The 20,426-nt window shown below is 36.2% G+C and overlaps 1 protein-coding gene across 1 annotated transcript in view; it reads right to left on the bottom strand.

The window, feature by feature from the left end:
• Window positions 1-714: 714 nt before the first annotated feature.
• TPR3 (Tetratricopeptide repeat (TPR)-like superfamily protein) overlaps window positions 715-20,426 on the bottom strand; it is a 72,914-nt gene continuing 53,202 nt past the window's right edge. The window contains exons 7-8 of the mRNA XM_089791011.1: window positions 1,361-1,494; window positions 715-1,173 (exon numbers count right to left, since the gene is read on the bottom strand). Coding sequence (XP_089647137.1) covers window positions 1,095-1,173; window positions 1,361-1,494 — 213 coding nt within the window. The 3' untranslated portion in view covers window positions 715-1,094. The remainder of the gene's footprint in view (window positions 1,174-1,360; window positions 1,495-20,426) is intronic.

Raw genomic sequence — 20,426 nt, 5'->3', positions numbered from 1 at the left:
ATTAGCAGAAACACATGCAAATGCACTAATAATAATAATACAAGAGTATTTGGACAGAAAATAGTTGAGAGCTGGAATAGCTGTAAAAATAGATGAAAACAATTAATAAGTTGGAAAATCAAAACAACTTATAAGGCAAATTAACAGTTAGACCAGCTATAGTGGGTGGACAGTAATAACAGGTGAAAAAGGACATAAATAACGGCAAACAACTAAGAACATTAATTGGTCTTATACATATATATATATAATGATTGCTAAAAATTCTCAAGCAAAATGCTTGCATATACGTGTAGGACATTTTCATCTTCCCCGCATAAATAATCCTGTCCTGAAATTAGAAGCAAGGGCCACCGTGATTTCTTTCTATAAACGATCCACCCACCATCATTGTATATGCTTGTATCAGCAAAGTTTGGAGTATTTTCTTCACAGATGTACTCAAAGCCAGGGACTTCTGCTTAGCATTTGTTAGTGCTAGTAGACTATTAATTAACAGTGGCTAAAACCTTTTGCATATTAGCAAATATATTCATGTCAAATAAGACGAAGAATAATATTTAATAAAAGAAACCTAGTTCATCCATAGTAGGAGATCCATAACAAACCACAAATTACACAACTCTCGTGGATCGTTATGCTATATATGGATCTATTGCTTCCCACAATCAAAACAAAAAACAGATTTTTTACGATGATTCAAAAGCCATCACAAGATTTAAACATCCAAACATGACATAAAAACTGTTCCAGAGGAAATGGTCAACAAGTTTCTTTAATTGCAAAAGCTACCTTCAGAATGCCTGCTTGGGAATAACAAAATTACCACGATGGATTTAAAACCAAATGACAAGCCTAACATATTGCTGAAAATACAAAACTATTTTGCATGATATTTTCACATGTAAAGATACGATGACAATAATGATCAGCCCTCTTGCTTCCCATAGATGATAACCAATAGCTGGCCAACAAAATTAGCCATTCAAGTTTTCACCTTATTCCTCCCTCATATTGATGGGCGGCTGAAAGCTGTGAGGGCTTCCTTAACAACTAAAACTGTAGATACACTCTTCAAGGTACAGTATAAATACTCAAAAAATTAGTGTATCTCGAGATCTGAAGAGAGGTGGAAGCACTTGATGAGCATCCAAATCTAATGCTTCAGGATCCCTGCAAAAAATGAAAGCCTGTTACTGGATATGCTTAAAATAAAGCCTCCAACAAATCAAATTAAAGTTCCAATAGTTTATTTTTGCTTGAATTATTTCAATAACATATTAAGCATAAAAATGCACAGCAATTAAAAAGGAAACATTCAAGATCAGGTTCTTCCAATTCTTCAATAAAATTTACATACCTGCACAAAGTTTGTCCTTTCTCAATTGAGCTAGAAACAAACCACAATTTACGCATAGCAGGTGACTCAAATTGGACAAAAAAACCATCACCCTGCCCATGTTTCCATTTTCTGATCCCTTGACCTTTCCAAACCTGCAATCATAAAATTGATTTCAGGCATAGGCATGAAATTGAATATTACATTGCTGTTCAGTTCAAAATAAACTCGGAGACTCTAGCTACACAGCAATCAATTCTACCTGTTGGATATACATGGAAGATTCCCTAAAGTGAATATTCTATTCATAATTTAAACACGAAATATTCAAAAATCCATATGCAGTTGTACTCACAACCGCTGCATGCAGAGCCTACTACTAGCCCTACCCCTTCTGTATGAATATTAACCATGAATATGAACTAATAACTCTATCCATTTGAAAAGGGGGCAACAAATTAACAAATAAGATTATTTACATGCACCAAATTATAAACCACCAATCACAACAAACTTCTCAAGGACTTTTGCCTCGACAACAAAGGATTGAACTGCTGCTACTTTTGTCTTCATCAAATTTGAGATGTACAATCTCCACATTTTATAATCTGTCTTCAAGTATATCGAAGATCCTCTGTGCTTGATAAACAACTCCTTTATTACAACGATTTGATTATAAATCTATAGCATCATAATTCTCCCCCTAAGGGGTGTTCTTTTAGTCCATTAAAATGTATTCTAACCTGCTTGGGTTATTAAAATATTGTAATGTTCCTTCTATGGTTATCTTGGTTTGTCTAGGTGGTTTCTCTTTCCAACTTCTATTTACGTTTGTTTCTTTTAGAAACATTGTAGTGTAATTGCCCACATAACATAACTACGTTTTCATTACTGACATACAATTTCCATTACATGGTACTAGAGCGGGTCAATGGGGTTTTTTAGAGTTTGACTTAATGGAACTTTATTACAGAAAAAAAAAATTTGGGTTAATGGGGTTTTATAGAGTGCAGAATCACAAGGAAATTATTGTGTTTTTCTTCTAAGTGATGCTCCTCCTTTCACACACGCTGGTTTTTCCTGCATCTATTTGCAGCCATCGCTTTCTTGATTGCATTTTCTCAGCCTTGCATAGACATTTCCCTCTAAGATACCGATTTGCAGGTCAAGAGGGTGGATGCGGAGGCAGAGGCGAGGCAAAGCCCTGTGGATGCTGCCTGGATGCCATCCATGGGCATCCAGATGCGGACGAGAACCTGTTATAGGCTTCCAGACATATTCGGATGCCTGTGGATGGCACCGACAGGGGCATTCAGGCACTTTTGGACACCTATGCGGCAATCAGAAAAAGAGAACCAAAAAGAATGTGCCTTTTAGGCCTATAATAACTTCTATTTTGCCAAACCCTAAAACGGCTTTAATAGAGGCCTTTCATCCATTCAACCATCATTTTGCTTGCAGCTGGGTTTGCTCTTCTCACCATTTTGGCATTTTGAAGGCAACTTGATTATTTTCATAGAGGAATGATCGTAGGGCAAGAGTTGGCTTCCACAAGTTCATTAAAACACTAAGAGGTAAGCATTCTATCCCATTCTTGAGTGTTTCAATGAATTTTTTAAAAGAAATTGAGAAATAAGTTTAAGTATCTATTTGAATGGTTTTGTATCATTGTTTTTTACTTGTATGCTTGATATTCACAGTTTAAATATCTTTTTTTTTTTTTTTAAAAGAAATTGAGAATTAAGTTTAGGTATCTATTTGAATGGTTTTGTATCATTGTTTTTTACTTGTATGCTTGATATTCACAGTTTTTTTATTGATTTAAATTTATTTAATTTCTTATTATAGAAAGGAACTACATTGTATTGTGCAAGAATGGCTGCCACCAGCAGTCAGAGTTTAGTGAGAGGACAAGGTCAAAGTTTAGTGGCAGGGCAAGGAGGGGATAATTTCAAAATTGATTTAGGGTCTCCTCTGTGGAGACATACAACAAGAATATCAAAGGTTGCCTGTTACATCCCAAATTTTGCCCTAATTTTAAAATTTGATCACAACCATTTTATTTCTTTCCTGAACATGTGAAACAAGTTAGTTAATTATATACATTGTATCAATTGTTAACATAATATTTCTTTTCCTAACCATGTGAAACGAGTTAGTTAATTATATACATTGTACCAACTGATAACGAATTATTTCTTTGATGATCATGTGAAATGAGTTAGTTATTATAGACGTTGATGAAAATAATCAAGCAGCCTATAACTGTCATTAGATGATTTACAATTGTTTGATTGGAATTCATGATCAATATATTTTTGAATTGATGTCTTGGTGAGAGTGTTTTGCTCGGGTGATTGCAGGAAGAAGACTGAAGAGAGGGGAAACATTGCTAAACGGGATCGGAAGGGGATGGTCGATTGGTCCAATCATCAGGATCGACAGGTATGACCTAAGACTACCTTGGAAAAGATACGAAGACTTGACCACAGGTTACACTATGGGACCGCATGAGCTATTAGGAAAACAATATAATAAAAACTTAAGATAATCTAAATTAAAAAATATAATTCATACTTTTGAAGATTTATTATTGAAATTTCTTATTTAATCATTATTATAAACCCTTAAATATGAACACATATATAAAAATGAAGTGACACCAATAAATTATAATTTTACAATCTAATGAATTAAAATAACCTTCATGTTTCCTTTTAATGCTCACTATTGTATCTTATTATATCTCTGTAAATATTAGAATGTTTCTAATATTTAGTATAGTCTAGAATAGAATGTTTCTATTCTATTCGACTCTCCTCTTTGTATATATAGATTAGTTTGATCTCTGATTAATTCATTCAAATTTTCCGCCATTTACATTTGTAACATGGTATCAGAGCTATTGCTTCAAATGGTTTTGAATAGTTTATAATTTCTTTCGAAATTATTTGCTCTAAATTTCGAAATTATTTCTGCCATTTTCTCTACAACCCATCTAGGGTTTCTGTTCCGAGAAATCTGAAATTCATTCTGCAAATCCCGAGTTCACGTTTTTTAAATCGCAGGTTTCTTTGGCTCACGTCTGATCTTCTACAAATCGCGGGTTTCTACCGTCATTTTTCTGCAACTCGCCGTTTTTTTGCAACTCGGCATTTTGTGTGAGTGAAAACGTGTTCAATCCGCCCTTATCTGCCTCGATCCGTCTATCTCAAATCCACTTGTTCCAAAATCTGCCTATATCTGCCATTTTTCCTGCAAATCTGACCTTCGAAGCTGCCGACTAGGTTTTTGCTCGAAACCCTAGTTTTTTGACCTCCAAAAATTTCCTGATCACATATTCTTGATGGGTTTTTTGAAATCTCAAATGGGTCTTCATCAAATTTTTGTGGGTGCCTCGTTTTTTGTGCCTCAATTTTCGAGCCAGCGGATCCGAATTCCAACAACACTTTATTTTTGGGTTTTTCGAGCTCCTTTCTGGGTACTTCTCCAATTTTTCTAGGTCTTTCATTTTCTCACCTCGAAGTTTGTGCCATTTGAAATATTCACATATTATAAGCATTTGTATCAGCAGCATCAGAAGTCGGACTCAATTAAACAGTACACCAATGCTACCCAACACTCAGAGCAGAAAGAATCTATCTACCATGCCTTTATGGCCAGCATACCTGCAAATCATGTGAAATCTTCTGCCTAGTACATCGATTCTGGTGCCTCCTGACATTTCACTCATAGGCGTGATTGGTTTGTTGAATTCACTCCCTATTCTGACTCAGTAATCTTTGGAGGCGGTGAAGAATACAATATTGTCGGCAAGGGCAATGTTCAGATTCAGACTGGAGGAAGAAAACTCATGTTTCTCAATGTATGTTATGTTCCTGGCATGAAACATAATCTTCTGTCTGTTAGTCAAATTATAAAGCACTCCCCTCAGTTGGATGTCGTTTTCAGTGGAAATAAGTGTTCGATTATTGATCGTGCTTCTCGCACTACCCTTGCTTCCGGTCTTGAGGATCATGGTATTTATAGGCTTGTAGATTCAGGCGATTCCCTTAAGCATGCCTTCATCGCCGAATCATCCGCTCTCAGCAGTCTCTGGCATCAGCAATACGATCATCTGAACATTCAATATCTAGCACAACTTGCTCGAGATAATTTAGTCCATGGCCTACCTAATATTCAGACCCAGAACCATCGCGTTTGCGGAGCTTGCCAAGCAGGGAAGCAACATAGGACACCATTTAAGAATGGTGAAACATGGCGAGCATATAGAGTACTCCAGTTAGTCCATGCTGATGTATGTGGTCCTATGAATACTCCTATTACTGGGAACAGGTATTTTTTACTCTTTGTGGATGATTTCAGTCGCAAAATGTGGGTATATTTTCTTAAGCAAAAATCAGATGCCTTTCTTGTATTTCAGCAGTTTAAAGCTCTAGTAGAAAAAGAGTCTGGTTCCCCCATCCGTACTCTTAGGGCTGATAATGGGGGGGAATTCTATTCTTCTGCTTTCTCTGCCTTCTATACTACTCATGGCATTAGACGTCAGTTCACCACACCTCACACCCCTCAGCAAAATGGTGTTGTAGAACGTCGAAACCGTACCATCACAGAAATGGCTAGGGCTATGCTAGAACATAGAAATGTTCCCAGAAAATATTGGGCAGAAGCAATATCCACAGCTGTCTACCTTCTTAACCGGTCACCCACCCTTGCAGTTAATCATAAGACTCCTAAGGAAGCCTGGTCTGGTCGCAAACCTAGGATCAACCATTTGAAAGTTTTTGGCTCTCTGGCATATGTATGGATTCCTGATGCCAAACGCACTAAGTTGGATTCCAAAAGCCAGAAACTTATGTTTACAGGATACAGTCACACACATAAGGCCTACAGACTGATTGATGTAAATACTGATCGTTTAATCTTCAGTCGTGATGTTGTGTTTGATGAGGAATTTGGACCATTTCCGCTCTCTGACTCCCCACCACATTCCGAGATTCAGTCTTCAGCAATCTCTGACTTAGGTTCTTCTATTTTATATGAGTCATCTGATGCTACTGATACACCACCTCAGTCACTTCCAGATAATACAACTCCTGCTCCTGCTTCTCCTCCAGCTATTCCGACAGCATCTGATATTAGCTCCTCGACTCTTCGGCCAAAATGGTGGGCTCAAACGCTTAGTGATCTTCGTCCTGATGAACTCATTGAGGGTAGAACCTCCAGAAATAAGAGCCTTCAGCACAACACAGTTAATATAGCTCTTATGGCTAACATCCACAGTATCCCTGAGCCCCAGATATATGCAGAGGCCAAAGGAATTCCAGAATGGGAACAAGCAATGGATTCTGAGCTTCAGAGTCTTCAAAAGAACCACACTTGGGTTCTTTCAGATCTTCCTCCTAGGAAGAAACCCATTAGCTGTAAATGGGTCTATAAGGTCAAGTACCATGCAGATGGTACCTTGGACAAATACAAAGCTAGACTTGTTGCTCGAGGATTCACCCAGCGCGAAGGCATTGATTATGAGGAGACATTTGCACCGACAGCCAAAATGAGCACTATTCGCATTCTTCTTGCAATTGCAGCTCAGTATGGTTGGAAAGTTCATCAGATGGATGTGAAGAGCGCCTTTCTCAATGGTGAATTACAGGAATAAGTCTACATGACGCAGCCCCCAGGTTTTAAGGTTGCTGGTTCAAAACACAAAGTATGTAGACTCCAGAAGGCCCTCTATGGTCTTAAACAGGCCCCTAGGGCTTGGTACATAAAGATTGATCATTACTTGGTTACTCAAGGATTTCAGCGTAGTCCGTCAGACAGTAATCTGTATATTAAACACTCTGGTAATGATATTCTTTTTCTTGTTGTCTATGTGGATGATTTGATCATTACTGGAAATTCAAAACATTTGACTTCAGAAATCAAACAGGATCTATGCAGAACTTTTGATATGACAGATCTCGGATTGCTTCATTATTGTTTAGGTATTGAGGTTTGGCAGACTGACAACAGCATTTTTTTGTCTCACTCCAAGTATGCCAGAAGTTTGCTTGATAGGTTTCGAATGCAGGATTGCAAATCTGCCTCCACTCCTATGGAGACTGGTCTGAAATTGTCCGCACAATCTGTTTCTCCTCCTGTAGATGAAACACTCTTCAGGCAGCTAGTAGGTAGTCTCATCTACCTTACTACTACTAGACCTGATCTCAATTTTGCAGTCAGCTACATCTCACGGTTCATGACAAACCCCAAGACTGATCATTGGATTGCAGCTATTACGCTATGTACATGGTACTTCAGATTATGGTCTTCTTTACACAAGGAGTACTACTCCTCAGCTCAGTGGATTCACTGATTCCGATTGTGCCGGCTCAGTTGATGATAGGAAATCTACTTCTGGCTATGTGTTTAGTATCGGATCTGCAGCAGTTACTTGGACCAGTAAGAAGCAACAGGCACATGCACTCTCCTCTACAGAAGCAGAATATAGAGGAGCCGTCAAGGCAGCTTGTGAAGCAGTTTGGCTCCGACAGATGCTTGCAGATATGCATATTCCTCAAGTAGGTCCGACTTCTTTGTTTTCAGACAATCAGGGCGTACTCAAACTTGCCAAGAACCCAGTGTTTCATGAACGAACCAAGCACATCGAGCTTCATTGCCATTACATCCGACAATTAGTAGAAAATGGATCTATTCAGTTACGCTATGTTCCTACCTTAGAGCAATCAGCAGATATTTTCACTAAACCCCTTGGTCCTGACAAGTTTGTTAAATTCAGGCGATCTATTGGTGTAGTAAATAGATTGAGCATTAAGGGGGGGTATTAAAATAACCTTCATGTTTCCTTTTAATGCTCACTATTGTATCTTATTATATCTCTGTAAATATTAGAATGTTTCTAATATTTGGTATAGTCTAGAATAGAATGTTTCTATTCTATTCGACTCTCCTCTTTGTATATATAGATCAGTTTGATCTCTAATTAATTCATTCAAATTTTCTGCCATTTACATTTGTAACAATGATGTCATTTCACCAATATATACACATGAACGTATATAAGAGCGCATAATAATAATAAACTAAAAATTTAAAACTATTCAACTCCTTATTCCTTTTCCCTCTTTATTTCTTTCTTTTATAATTCAAAATTGTGAGGCATTTGAATGGCCTTCTTGATAACCGAAGGTAGCCGAGAAGTAAAGGTCAGCCATTTAAAAGAATATCATTAATCGTGATTGTCACAACTCCTCTTCTCACTACATTACCACTACCTTTACATCCACCTGTTATTGCGTTTTAGCAAGCCGAGTGATTCTAAGAACAATATTGGATTCATAACTTACCATCCCGATTTGATTCCTCCTTTCCTTCTTCATCCATCAACAAGTACAGAGCAAGGAAACCATGGGAGATCATTAATTCCGGCTGCGAGAGGAAGAAATATCTTGCTACGGGTCACGTGAGTAATGCTAAGTCCATTGCGATGCTTATCTGATCAATCTTGTCTCTTTTTCTCATTGCTACATCAAGTCTGTGCTCTGTTTTGTACATCTACCCTTATTAATGTTAATACTGTTGTTGGATTTAAATACTGGACTAAATGGAATATGCATTATTTAAAACATAGCTTCCTTAGTAGGAACTTCATAGGGACTGATATCATGTCACCTGCTTTACTAATAACCATGAGGTTGTCTCAATTATGGATATGGAAGATGGAAACTATAATGAAATCCATGAGTCAATGATCATGTCCGTATTATTACTATTTCTTTTCATACATTTTGCAAAGGTGTAAATAATGTCATGATGCCCAAACATCGAGGAATTCATCGGCAAAGACGCCATTAAAGGTGAAGAGGTGTAAATAAAATAGAATGGATATAATCTATCAAGCACCTAGGATTCACTAGCAAGGAAGCCATGAATGGTGAAGAGGTGAAGATAACCTGCAAGAATCGAGAATGAAATCAGATAACTAGGTAATAAAAACACATAATAGCTCATGCATGTCCTGAAGATGAAATCTGTTGTCAAGTCGAGTGGTGGAGATCGGGTTTACAAACCCAATTTGAAATCCTTGGCCAAGGTAGTTATAGGCATAAGTGTCAATCATGAGATCTTTTTTGTTTGTCCACAAGCTTAAGTTATTTAAAAATAATTAATGGGGCACTCAAACCACCAAGTAGCTCGGATGGCCGGACTTAAGAACATCCCAAGCCCGATCCCGAAGTAGGGAGGATCATTCTATTAAGTTAGGATGTGTGGGGATAAGTATGGTTCGAGGTTGGAAGGTTATGCCTATGTCAATGCTTCTCCTCTCACCAATGCCAAGGCTTGAACAACATGACAAAGGATTTACTCCATTATTACTGTATGTTTTTTTTGCTCTTTTACCTTTAGATTCCTAGAAGAATAAATAGATAGTTTAGATTTCTAAAAGCATAAATTGAATGAATATATTAGTTGATAAAGAAGATAGTTGTTACTTTACTTTCAATTGAATATGTTACCAGTTAGAAATGATTAAAATGATAGCAATGCATTTCATTTATTTATTTTGTTACATCAGTTGAATATAAATTGCAAATATAATAAGAACCAGTTACTTCTTTCTAGTTAGATTTAGTTAATGGAAGTCATTGTCATGTGAAATGGATTCAGTTATTTGTTAATTAAGTGTTTTAAATTGGTTAGGAAAATTCGTTTGTTACATTGCAAGTGGTGACTCCTATACTTGGAGTAGTAATTATTGTCAACATAACAAAGGAAAGCCTTTCAACAGCTCTTATTCTAAGGTAAAACTTCATTTCATGGGCCCTGCTGGTAAAGGTTTTCGAATGTGCAAAGGTGCAGATGGGAAGGGGTTGTCTGATGCATAGATAACTTCGTTTGTAAAAGAACAAGAGGCTGCTGATCATTTGGTTAAAAGATCAAAAAAAGTTATTATCAACGTTCCTCAAAAAAGAACAAAATGAAACCACCCGCTGAAATAGAACCAATTATATCTTCCAAACATCCATTCATGCAAGTACTTGTACCAAGAGAGAAGGATGAAGTAGAAAATTTTGCAGCAGCCCAGAAAAGAGGCCCATTGCACTCTGCATTTAAAATTGACGCAATAGACTGTGCTGATAAAGCTATTACATGTTGCCTCTATGCTAATGGCCTTCCATTCAAACTGTCGCCATATTGAAAAGAAATGGTAAGAGCCATCAAAGAAGCACCAAATGATTACACTAGTCTTGGATATAAAAAGGTGTGTACCAACCACTCTTGCAAAAGGAGAAAGTTTCTATAGAGAAAGCACTTCAACCCATTAGAAATTATTGGAAAACTTTGGGTGTGACAATTGTGTCTGATGGTTGGAAAGATACAATAAACAAGCCATTAATTGATGTGATTGCAATGTACCCCAAAGGGGGCAATGTTTCTAAAGGAAATTGATTGGCAAGGGGAAGGTGAAAGATCCACAATTCATCTCTAATATTCTCATTGAGGCCATAGATATGGTGTAGTGAGAATGTGGTCCAAGTTGTTACAGACAATGCCAAAAATTGCAAGGGAGTTAGTGCTTTAGTTGAGGGTCCGTACGACCATTATTTTGGACACCTTGCATTGTACACTCCCTCAACATGAGTATGCAACAGGTTGGCACTCAAATAGATTGGGTGAAGCAAATATATGAAGAGGGAGAGGACATACAAAAGTTTGTGACTAACCACATGTCACAATCCATGTTTAAAACATACTCACAATTGGAGTTGCTTAAGGTAAATTAATTTTTTGCAATTCTTAAATTTCATGGATTTGTAATTTAGTTAATATTTATAATTTTATTGTCAACTAACATATTGTACACTTGCTTAGGTTGCTAAGACCCATTTTCCATCTCATACTAATGTTATGAGACGACTTCTCAAGGTGAAAGATGTTTTGAGACAAATGGTCATTTGTCCGCAATGGGATGTGTGGAAGGCTTCAAATGCAAAAAGGGCACTAAAGATTAGGGGTATGATCTTGGATGAATGTTGGTGGGTTTGTGTGCAATATGTATTGGATATCATCGAGCCCGTCATGACTATGCTTCGCTTTGCCGATATAGATAAACCTTTCTTGGGCGATGTGTATGATTACATGGACACCATGGTTAAGAAGGTAAAACATTCTATACAAGCACATGAGAGTGACCCTACAAAATGTCAAGCCTTATTGTTAAAGCATGTAGCTACGGTCGGCCAATAACTGTGATCAAAGATCTATATATATATATACTAGTATAATTTACACACACACACACATATATATAATCCCATTGAATGTCATTATGCATATGATCGCTGCATTTGAAATTGATGCACATATATATAATTTCATCTGAGATCATATCTCAGTTATGATCGAGACATATTCCAATCCCTTTTGATTTAGATCATTATCGATTTGTGTAAATATCATGATCGGGCTGTATATGAAACGAGTTCATTATGATCATTGATATAAGTTTAGACTTGTGTTATGTCTAATTAACTCAGAATGGTTATGATAATCAAACACCAAATAGGTGTGACAGTGAATGGTCATGTCTCCATTTGGAGACATGCCCATTATTTCTCATACCCTTCCTTGTTATATATATAATCCATCTGTCCGATATTGCTTGGCATTGAACTATTAATGCAAGCATATCCTAAGTAACTTGAGCATCACATTTATAAGAACATCTCTGTTATTGTTGTAGTGTTTCACACATATTTTGAAGTAAATCATATCCATTGGTGGTAGTGTTTGAACCTGCAACCAAATTGTGCATCAATCAGCATTATATTAAAATCTGAATAGAATCTTTACATGGTATCAAAGCCTTGTTAAGGAAAGATCTCATTAAGTTTAAGAGATCAGATTTTCACATTAAATTGCAATCTCTCATTATTCTTCAAAATGACAAACATGTTAAGATTTGAACACCACCTTACAAGTGCTGACAACTTCAAAACTTGGAAACTTCGCATAATAATGCTCTTAAAAGAGAATAAATTAGAATCCTTTGTAAAAGAAGAAAAGGAAGAACCTACAGATGATCTAGAGAAAACTCTATGGATTGAGAATAATGAGAAAGCCATGAAAATAATAGTGGATGTTGTTCGAGATCATATAGTGCTTATTGTGGCAAAACATGCAACAGCATATCGCATGTTTAAGCTCTTGAAAATGCATTTATAGTAAATAACACTAGTAAAAAACTTGCTCTAAAAAGAAAAATGAATAATACTAGCATGAATAAAGGAGAATCACTAAATTGAGAGATCAATTATCTTTAGTCAGTTACGAGATTGACAATCAAGAGATACCCCTAACAGCATTAGGAGGACTACCAAATTCTTCGGAGTCATTTGTACAAGGTATAAGTGCAAGATCTAAAATTCCAATATTAGATCGATTAAGATCTAATTGTCTTCAACAAGAGTCAAGACTAATGACTAAAGGAAAACAAAAGACCATAGATGAAGACATTCATGTTCTTAACACCAACTCCCATAAGAAAGGTAAGAACACCACCAAAAGGAAAAGAAACTTTCATGGAAAAGGACAGTCAAAACAGAAGAAATACTTGTCTAAAATTCAATGTTTGAGATGTGATCAATATGGACATTATGCACTATATTATCCTGATCGATCAAAACTTCAAGCATCATTTGCCAAAACTGATAGATCAATCAAAGGTCAAGATTCTGAGAAATATGCCTTCTACTCAACCTTGTCTAGTCAAATATCAACCAAGTCCAACACTTGATAGTTGACAGTGGATCTTCAAGACACATCACTGGATATCAAGATAATCTAGAGTGCATGCAAATAGAAACAGATGAAGAAGTTACAATTGGAGATGATTCTGCACATTCCATAAAAGGAATTGAGACCTGCACCATCAAATTAAAGTCAGAAAAATCTATTCAGCTTTATGGAGTTCTATATGTACTAGGTATTAAAAGGAATTTAATATCTATATCAGCTTGAAGATGATGGTTATAGAGTTACATTCATGGAATGCAAAGTACTAGCATGGGCAAAGAATTCAACTATAAAGAAGGCTCAAACGATAGGAGTAAGACAAGGACTGCTATATGAGTTTTGCACTAAAACAAATCATGCACTTGTTCATGAGACTTCATATTCAAATGAAATTTGGCATCGAAGATTAGGTCACATCAACTTTCGTGCCATAACATCTATAGGGAAGTTTGTAGCTAATATGCCCAAATTAAGTCAAATTCAGAATGAATCTTGCAAAGGTTGTGCGTTCGAGAAAACACAAAAAAAGTCATTTCCTCATAGTTTAAGCAAAACTAAAGATGTGTTAGAACTAGTACACTCTGACCTATGTGGACCCATGTCAACACCATCCTTAGGAGGGTTTTTGTACTATGTGATATTTGTTGATGATTTTTCGAAGAAGACATGGATATACTTAAGTGCAAAGAATTTGAAGAGATTCTTTCTAAATTTAAAGAATTCAAAACTATCACTGAAACCTCCTCAGAAAAGAAAATTAAAATTCTAAGAACAAATAATGGAAAAGAATACTATTCTAAAATATTTAAAGAATTTTGTAAACTTGTTGGGATTAAGAGGGAGTTTACAGTTCCCTACAACCCAGAGTTGTTGAAAGGAAAAATAGAACCATTGTAGAAGCTGCTAGGGCTATGATATATGATCAAAACTTGAGCATGTCATTTTGGGCTGAAGCATCTAATACAGCAGTCTATATTCAAAATAGATGTCCTCACTCATATCTGGACAACAGAACTCCTGAAGAAGCCTTTTAAGGTATGAAACCTAACATTAGTCATGTACCTAAGGAGAAACTGATGAAGTTCGAACCTACTGGAAGGAAAGGAATTCTTATTGGTTTTAGTGAAACAGTAAAGGATTACAGAATCTACATACATACTTGGACAAAAACAAATAGAACTCAGCAGAAATGTCATCTTTCAAGAAGACATTGCTTTCAAAAGAGCCAAAATTTTAGATGATCTAGATACCGATGACTTACCCTATTCCCTAGAAGAGGCTCTTGCTCCTGAGATTCAAAGGGAGTACCCTAAAGAGACTTCAAATGAAAATGAGATACTTCCTGAGACTCAAGAAAAGAGTCTTGACAATAATTCTAAGAGGCCACTTTGGAGATGAAAAATTATAGAGGAAGGAGATTAATTAGCAGCACCTTCAAGGACATTTAGAGAAAGCATAAGACCTCGAAATTAACATACAATGCATTCATGTGTGAGATTCCAAAGTCTGAACCTTCTAATGCTTCTGAAGCTCTCAAACATCAAGTTTGGAAAGATGCAATGGTAGAAGAATATCAGTCTATACTCAAAAATGTTGTTTGGGATATAGTTCCTAGACCTAAAGGAAAATTTGTTGTTTCATCCAAATGGCTCCTCAAAGTCAAGTATGCTGCAGATGGTAGCACTGAAAAACATAAAGCTCATTTTGTGGCTAGAGGATTCTCTCAAAAGGAAGAAATAGAGTTTGAAGAAACTTTTGCACCAATTGCTAGGTATACCTCAGTCAGAACTATAATAGCCATTGCAGTAGCTAAAGGTTGAAAAATTCATCAAATGGATGTGAAAATTGTTTTTCTAAATGGAACGATTGAGGAAGAAGTATACTTGGAATAACCTGAAGGATTTGTGACTCCTGATGCTGCCTCTTATGTATGTAAATTGAAAAGTGCTCTATATGGACTCAAACAAGCTCCTCAAGCCTGGTATGAAAGGATTGACAAATATCTTCTAAGTCTTGGATTCACCAAGAATAATGTTGATCCAAATCTTTATTTTAAAGCAACTAAAGGTGATATGTTGATTCTAATCCTTTATGTTGATGACCTTCTGATTACAGGAGAAGACCATCTCATTAATCAGTGTAAGAAAGAATTGACTTCTGAATTTGACATGGACTTAGGGATTCTTCATTACTTCCTTGGATGGGAAGTTCGTCAAAAGTCTAGACACATCTTCCTACATCAAAAGAAGTATACAATCGATATTCTGAAAAGATTTGGAATGTGGAACCGTCGACTGATGTCAACGCCTATGGAAACCAACTTACACGAGCTAAAGGAAGCAACTATTGAATCCAAACTTATTGATCCCACTTTATACAGATAGATAATTGGGTTTCTGATGTATCTTGTGAATAATCGACCAGATATTTGCTATGTTGTGAATGCATTAAGTCAGTTCATGTGTGAACCTCGAGAAATACATCTTGTTGCTTTGAAGCATATATTAAGATATCTTTAAGGCACTATTGGGAATGAAATTAAATCTAACAATACCAGCATGGAGTTACATGGATATACTGATTCTAATTGGGCCGGAAGTGAACAAGACTAGAAAAGCACATCAGAATGTTGTTTCAGTTTAGGATCAGCTATGATCTCATGGACTTGCAGGAAGCAAGCTTCAATAGTTCAGAGTTCAATCAAGGCAGAGTACATTGCAGCAGCAATGGGAGCAAGAGAAGCAGTGTGGCTTTGAAAATTGCTTGCGAGTTTATTCTGTGAGCCTCTGAAACCTACCGCTATTCACTATGATAACCAAAGTTGTATCAAGTTGTCCGTGAATCCGATATTTCATGATAGATCCAAGCATATAGAAATCCCTTACCACTATATAAGAGACATGGTGGAAAGAAGAGCTATTCAATTGGAAAAAATTAATACAAGTGATCAAAAAGCTGACATTCTCACCAAGCCTCTTCCTAAGGTGAAGGTTGATCATTTCAAATAGAAACTTGGTATGGTTGAAATGTGAGTTTATGAGATTGAGTCTCAACTTTGTAAATTTGTATTATTTTTAATAAACATGTTTAAAGTGTAAACTCTTTTGTCATGTGTGTGACTCTATGACTTGTGGACCTACCCTATGTACATTATTAAAAGGTGACGATCTTTTATAATGAAATGTTGATTCTAACATTATAAAGTGACGACTTTATAATGATTAGATTACTATCATGAAGAATATCATGTGATTGCTGCATTTGAATCCGATGTACATATATATACTTTCATCTGAGATCATATCTCAATCATGATCAAGACATATTTCGATCCCTTTTGATTTAGATCATTTTCGATCTGTGTAAATATCATTATCCGGCTTTATATGAAACGAGTTCATTATGATCATTGATATAAGTTTAGACTTGTGTTATGTCTAACTCAGAACGGGTATGATAATCAAACACTGAATAGGTGTGACAGTGAATGGTCATGTCTCCGTTCAGAGACATGCCCGTTCACTCTCACACCCTTCCTTGTTATATATATACTCAATCTGCCCAATATTGCTTGGCATCGAAATCTATTAATGCAAGCATATCCTAAGGAACTTGAGCATCACATTTATAAGAACGTCTCTATTATTATTGTAGTGGTACACACATATTCTGAAGTAAATCATATCCATTGGTAGTAGTGTTTGAACCTGCAACCAAATCGTGCATCAGTCAACATTATATTGAAATTTGATTAGAAACTTTACAATTATGCAATAAAGTGGAAGCAATAATTATTCATCGTTGGGAGAAGATGATTACTCCATTGCACCTCCTTGCATATGCTTTATCTCTAAGGTATTATAGCAAGGCGATACTTTCTATGGCAGATAGAATTGCACCATATGCTGATGAAAAGGTTGCTAATGGGTGCTCCAAAGCTTTTGCAAGAATCTTCCAAGATGATGAGATGCATGAAAAGGTGAGGGTCGGTATGACCATATTTTTTGGACACCATGCATTGCATACTCTCTCAACTTGATTATGCAACAGATTGGCACTCAAATAGATTGGGTGAAGCAAATATACGAAGAGGGAGAGGACATAGACAAGTTTGTGACTATAACATGTCACAATCCATTTTTAGAACATACTCACAATTGCAGTTGTAGAAGGTAAATTAATTTTTCGCAATTATTAGATTTCATGGCTTTATAATTTAGTTAATATTTATAATTTTTATTGTCAATTTGCTTAGGTTGTGGAGACCCGTTGTGCATCTCATACTATTGTTATGAGACGACTTCTCAAAGTGAAAGATGTTTTCAGCCAAATAGTCATTTGTCCTCAATGGGGTGTGCGGAAGGCTTCAAATACAAAAAGATCCCTAAAGATTAGGGGTATGATCTTGGATGAACGTTGGTGGGTTCGTGTGCAATATGTATTGGTTATTACCAAGCTCATCATGACTATGCTTTGCTTTGCCAATACAGATACGCCTTTCTTGGGAGATGTGTATGACGGCATGAGCACCATGGTTGAGAAGGTAAAACATTCTACACAAACACATGAGAGTGACCCTACAAAATGTCAAGCCTTATGTAGTAAAGTGGAAGTAATAATTATTGAAGATGACTACCCCATTGCACCTCCTTGCATATGCTTTATCTCAGAGGTATTATAGCGAGACGGTACTTTCTATGCCAAATAGAATTGCACCATATGCTGATGAAAAGGTTGCTGATGGGTGCTCCAAAGCCTTTGCTAGAATCTTCCAAGATGATGAGATGCATGAAAAGGTGAGGCTAGAATTTGGCTAATTTACTTTTGGTGCAAAGCTTACTCCATTTGGAATTAAGGACCAAAATAAAATGGGAGCAATCACATGGTGGTACATGTATGGTCAGCCATATAAGCATCTACAACCTCTTGCAATCAAAATCATATCGCAAGTAAGTTTTGATTTTTGTTTTTAGATTACAACTTGTATTCTACAATCTAGTGTTTAACATATATTATATTGTCATTTACTTTTCGTTTGTATGTTTAATTTTTAAGAATTAATTTTGTGAAAGCAAGTTGCAAGTTCTTTTGCTGCTGAAAGGAATTGGAGTACATACTCCTATATCCATTCAGTGAAGTGCAACCGGATGTGGTCAATCTACATCCATACCAAATTTTATCTTTTGTCACGTAAGGATGACGAGTACAAGGATGGGGCAGCCAAACTTTGGGATCTGAGTGTGCAAACTTGGATGCAACACTTCATGATCTTATTATGATGATGGATGATGGTGATGATAGGTCCATAACACATGGTGCATCTAGCACAAGTGGAACCATCTTTGGTTCAAATGATACGGACCTTGCAACGGTTGGAAATAAAAAGGATTCAGATTCTTTTGAGAATCCTTATGATTCTGATTAGTGAACATTGAATCATGAACTATGTTTTTGATTTTGTAGTTTGGATGTGGAGTCTAGAACATGAATATCTGTGCCTATGAAGTTTTAATTTGAAGCTTGAACTATTTAATTGACATATGAAATATCTTGAATCTTGATCAATGGTAAAGTATCATATGATACTAGCAAATGATGTATGTTTGTATATTTCTAAGTTTCTAACTCTAAGTTCTTGTATTAATAAGTTTATTGAATTCTTTGCATATATATATATATATATATATATATATATATATATATATATATATATATATATATATATATATATATATATATATATATATATATATATAAAAGTTTCCAAACACATCCGTACCCAAAAAATAATAATTCCCGCACCCTGTATTCACTTACCGCATCCGCTTCCAATTCCGCATCTAGATCGGTAACTTAGGTTTCCCTTCTATGTGCATTCCTTAGGGTATGCAAAGGTGGCCTGCCACCACCAGTCACTTTTCTTTGTCATTTTAAACAGTAACAGCCAGCGCTCTTTGTTTTTTTGTGACTTGCAGATGGAAGGGCAAAGTTATTTGGTGACATTTTCTAGCATGTGTGTTGTTCTCTATCTTCCAAGGCCCACATCTGCACCATTTCACTCTTTCACATGACACCTTAGTTTTCTGAATTTTTCTTAGCTTGCATCTGTTTCTTCTCATCATTCCTTTGAGCTAACCTAATGTGGGAAATCATGCTAGCAATCCACTAGTCAAAAGGCTAGGTGGTTAGGTTTTGGAGGGTTTGTTTATGTGTTCCTCTGAGGAGAAGGTCTAGATACTTTCTTGATCCATCATTTCCTATTCTTAATCATGTTGGAAGCAAAAATTCACGTGTGTTACAGTTTCCATAGAAGATATCACTGGTGATCGAGCTTAGAATGTGGAGAAAGCAATTTGTGTTGCAGAAGACAGTAAACACCATTTAACATCAAATTGTAAAGGTAAGCAAACATGCGTTGTCGATTCAATGTGTGGATGGTCCAGATGTCATCTTAGCAAGCTACGTAGACTGGTGGAAAAGTCAATTATCCTTGGAGATTGATCCCTAGCTGTTGGATGAAGATCAAATCGAAGGTTTTCGCAACGTCGCAAGTGGTTAATCATAACCTAAGGTTAGGGTAGAGAAAGAGCGAGATCATGTATTCGCAGCCTCACAAAGTTATGAAATGAGTTAAGATCATGAGTTGTGAAACTGCGATAAAAGGAAACAGTCAACCTCAAACGGTTATCGCAACATCGCAGGCAGTCAACTAAACTCTCAATTCAATGTTGCAAAGTTGCAAAAGGTGATCTAGTGGTTAAGTGTAAAGCGATCGCAACGTCGCATGCAGTAATGCAATTAAAAGACTTTAAGTTGTGAAACTACGAAGGATACATGAAAGTTGGTATAAACAATGATCGCATCATTGCATTGAGTAAAGGCATCGTATGAATCATAGTTACGAAGGAGCGACAAGGAAAATAAAGAAGATTATTATGTTTCAATCGTGATCATTGATTCAAGATCGACGGTGAGAATTCAATTCTGCAGTGACCGTTGAGATACAAATTACATAAATATGGCACCAACAGCAGAATATGAAGAAAATGAAGATTTTCACAGGGTTCCTAAAACAACACGAAGATAAACATTCATTGTGTTTTAAGAAGTGCTATGGAGTCAAGATCATCGACGAGGAAGATGCCACATGTCCATACAATGTTGCTGATTAGATAATTTCACGTTTTATTTCTATTATGCGATTGTTGCTTTGCTAGAACAAAGGGATAACAAAAAACTATAAATACAATTTCTTCTGATAATACAAAGGTCGGGAAACTTGATGGTG

The sequence above is a fragment of the Cupressus sempervirens genome, chromosome 7 (genome assembly GCF_028749045.1).
Source record: "Cupressus sempervirens isolate cs-2001-9-10 chromosome 7, ASM2874904v1, whole genome shotgun sequence".
NCBI lineage: Eukaryota > Viridiplantae > Streptophyta > Pinopsida > Cupressales > Cupressaceae > Cupressus > Cupressus sempervirens.
Note: the sequence above shows the minus strand (reverse complement) of the source record. Positions and strands in the feature narration are given on the sequence as shown.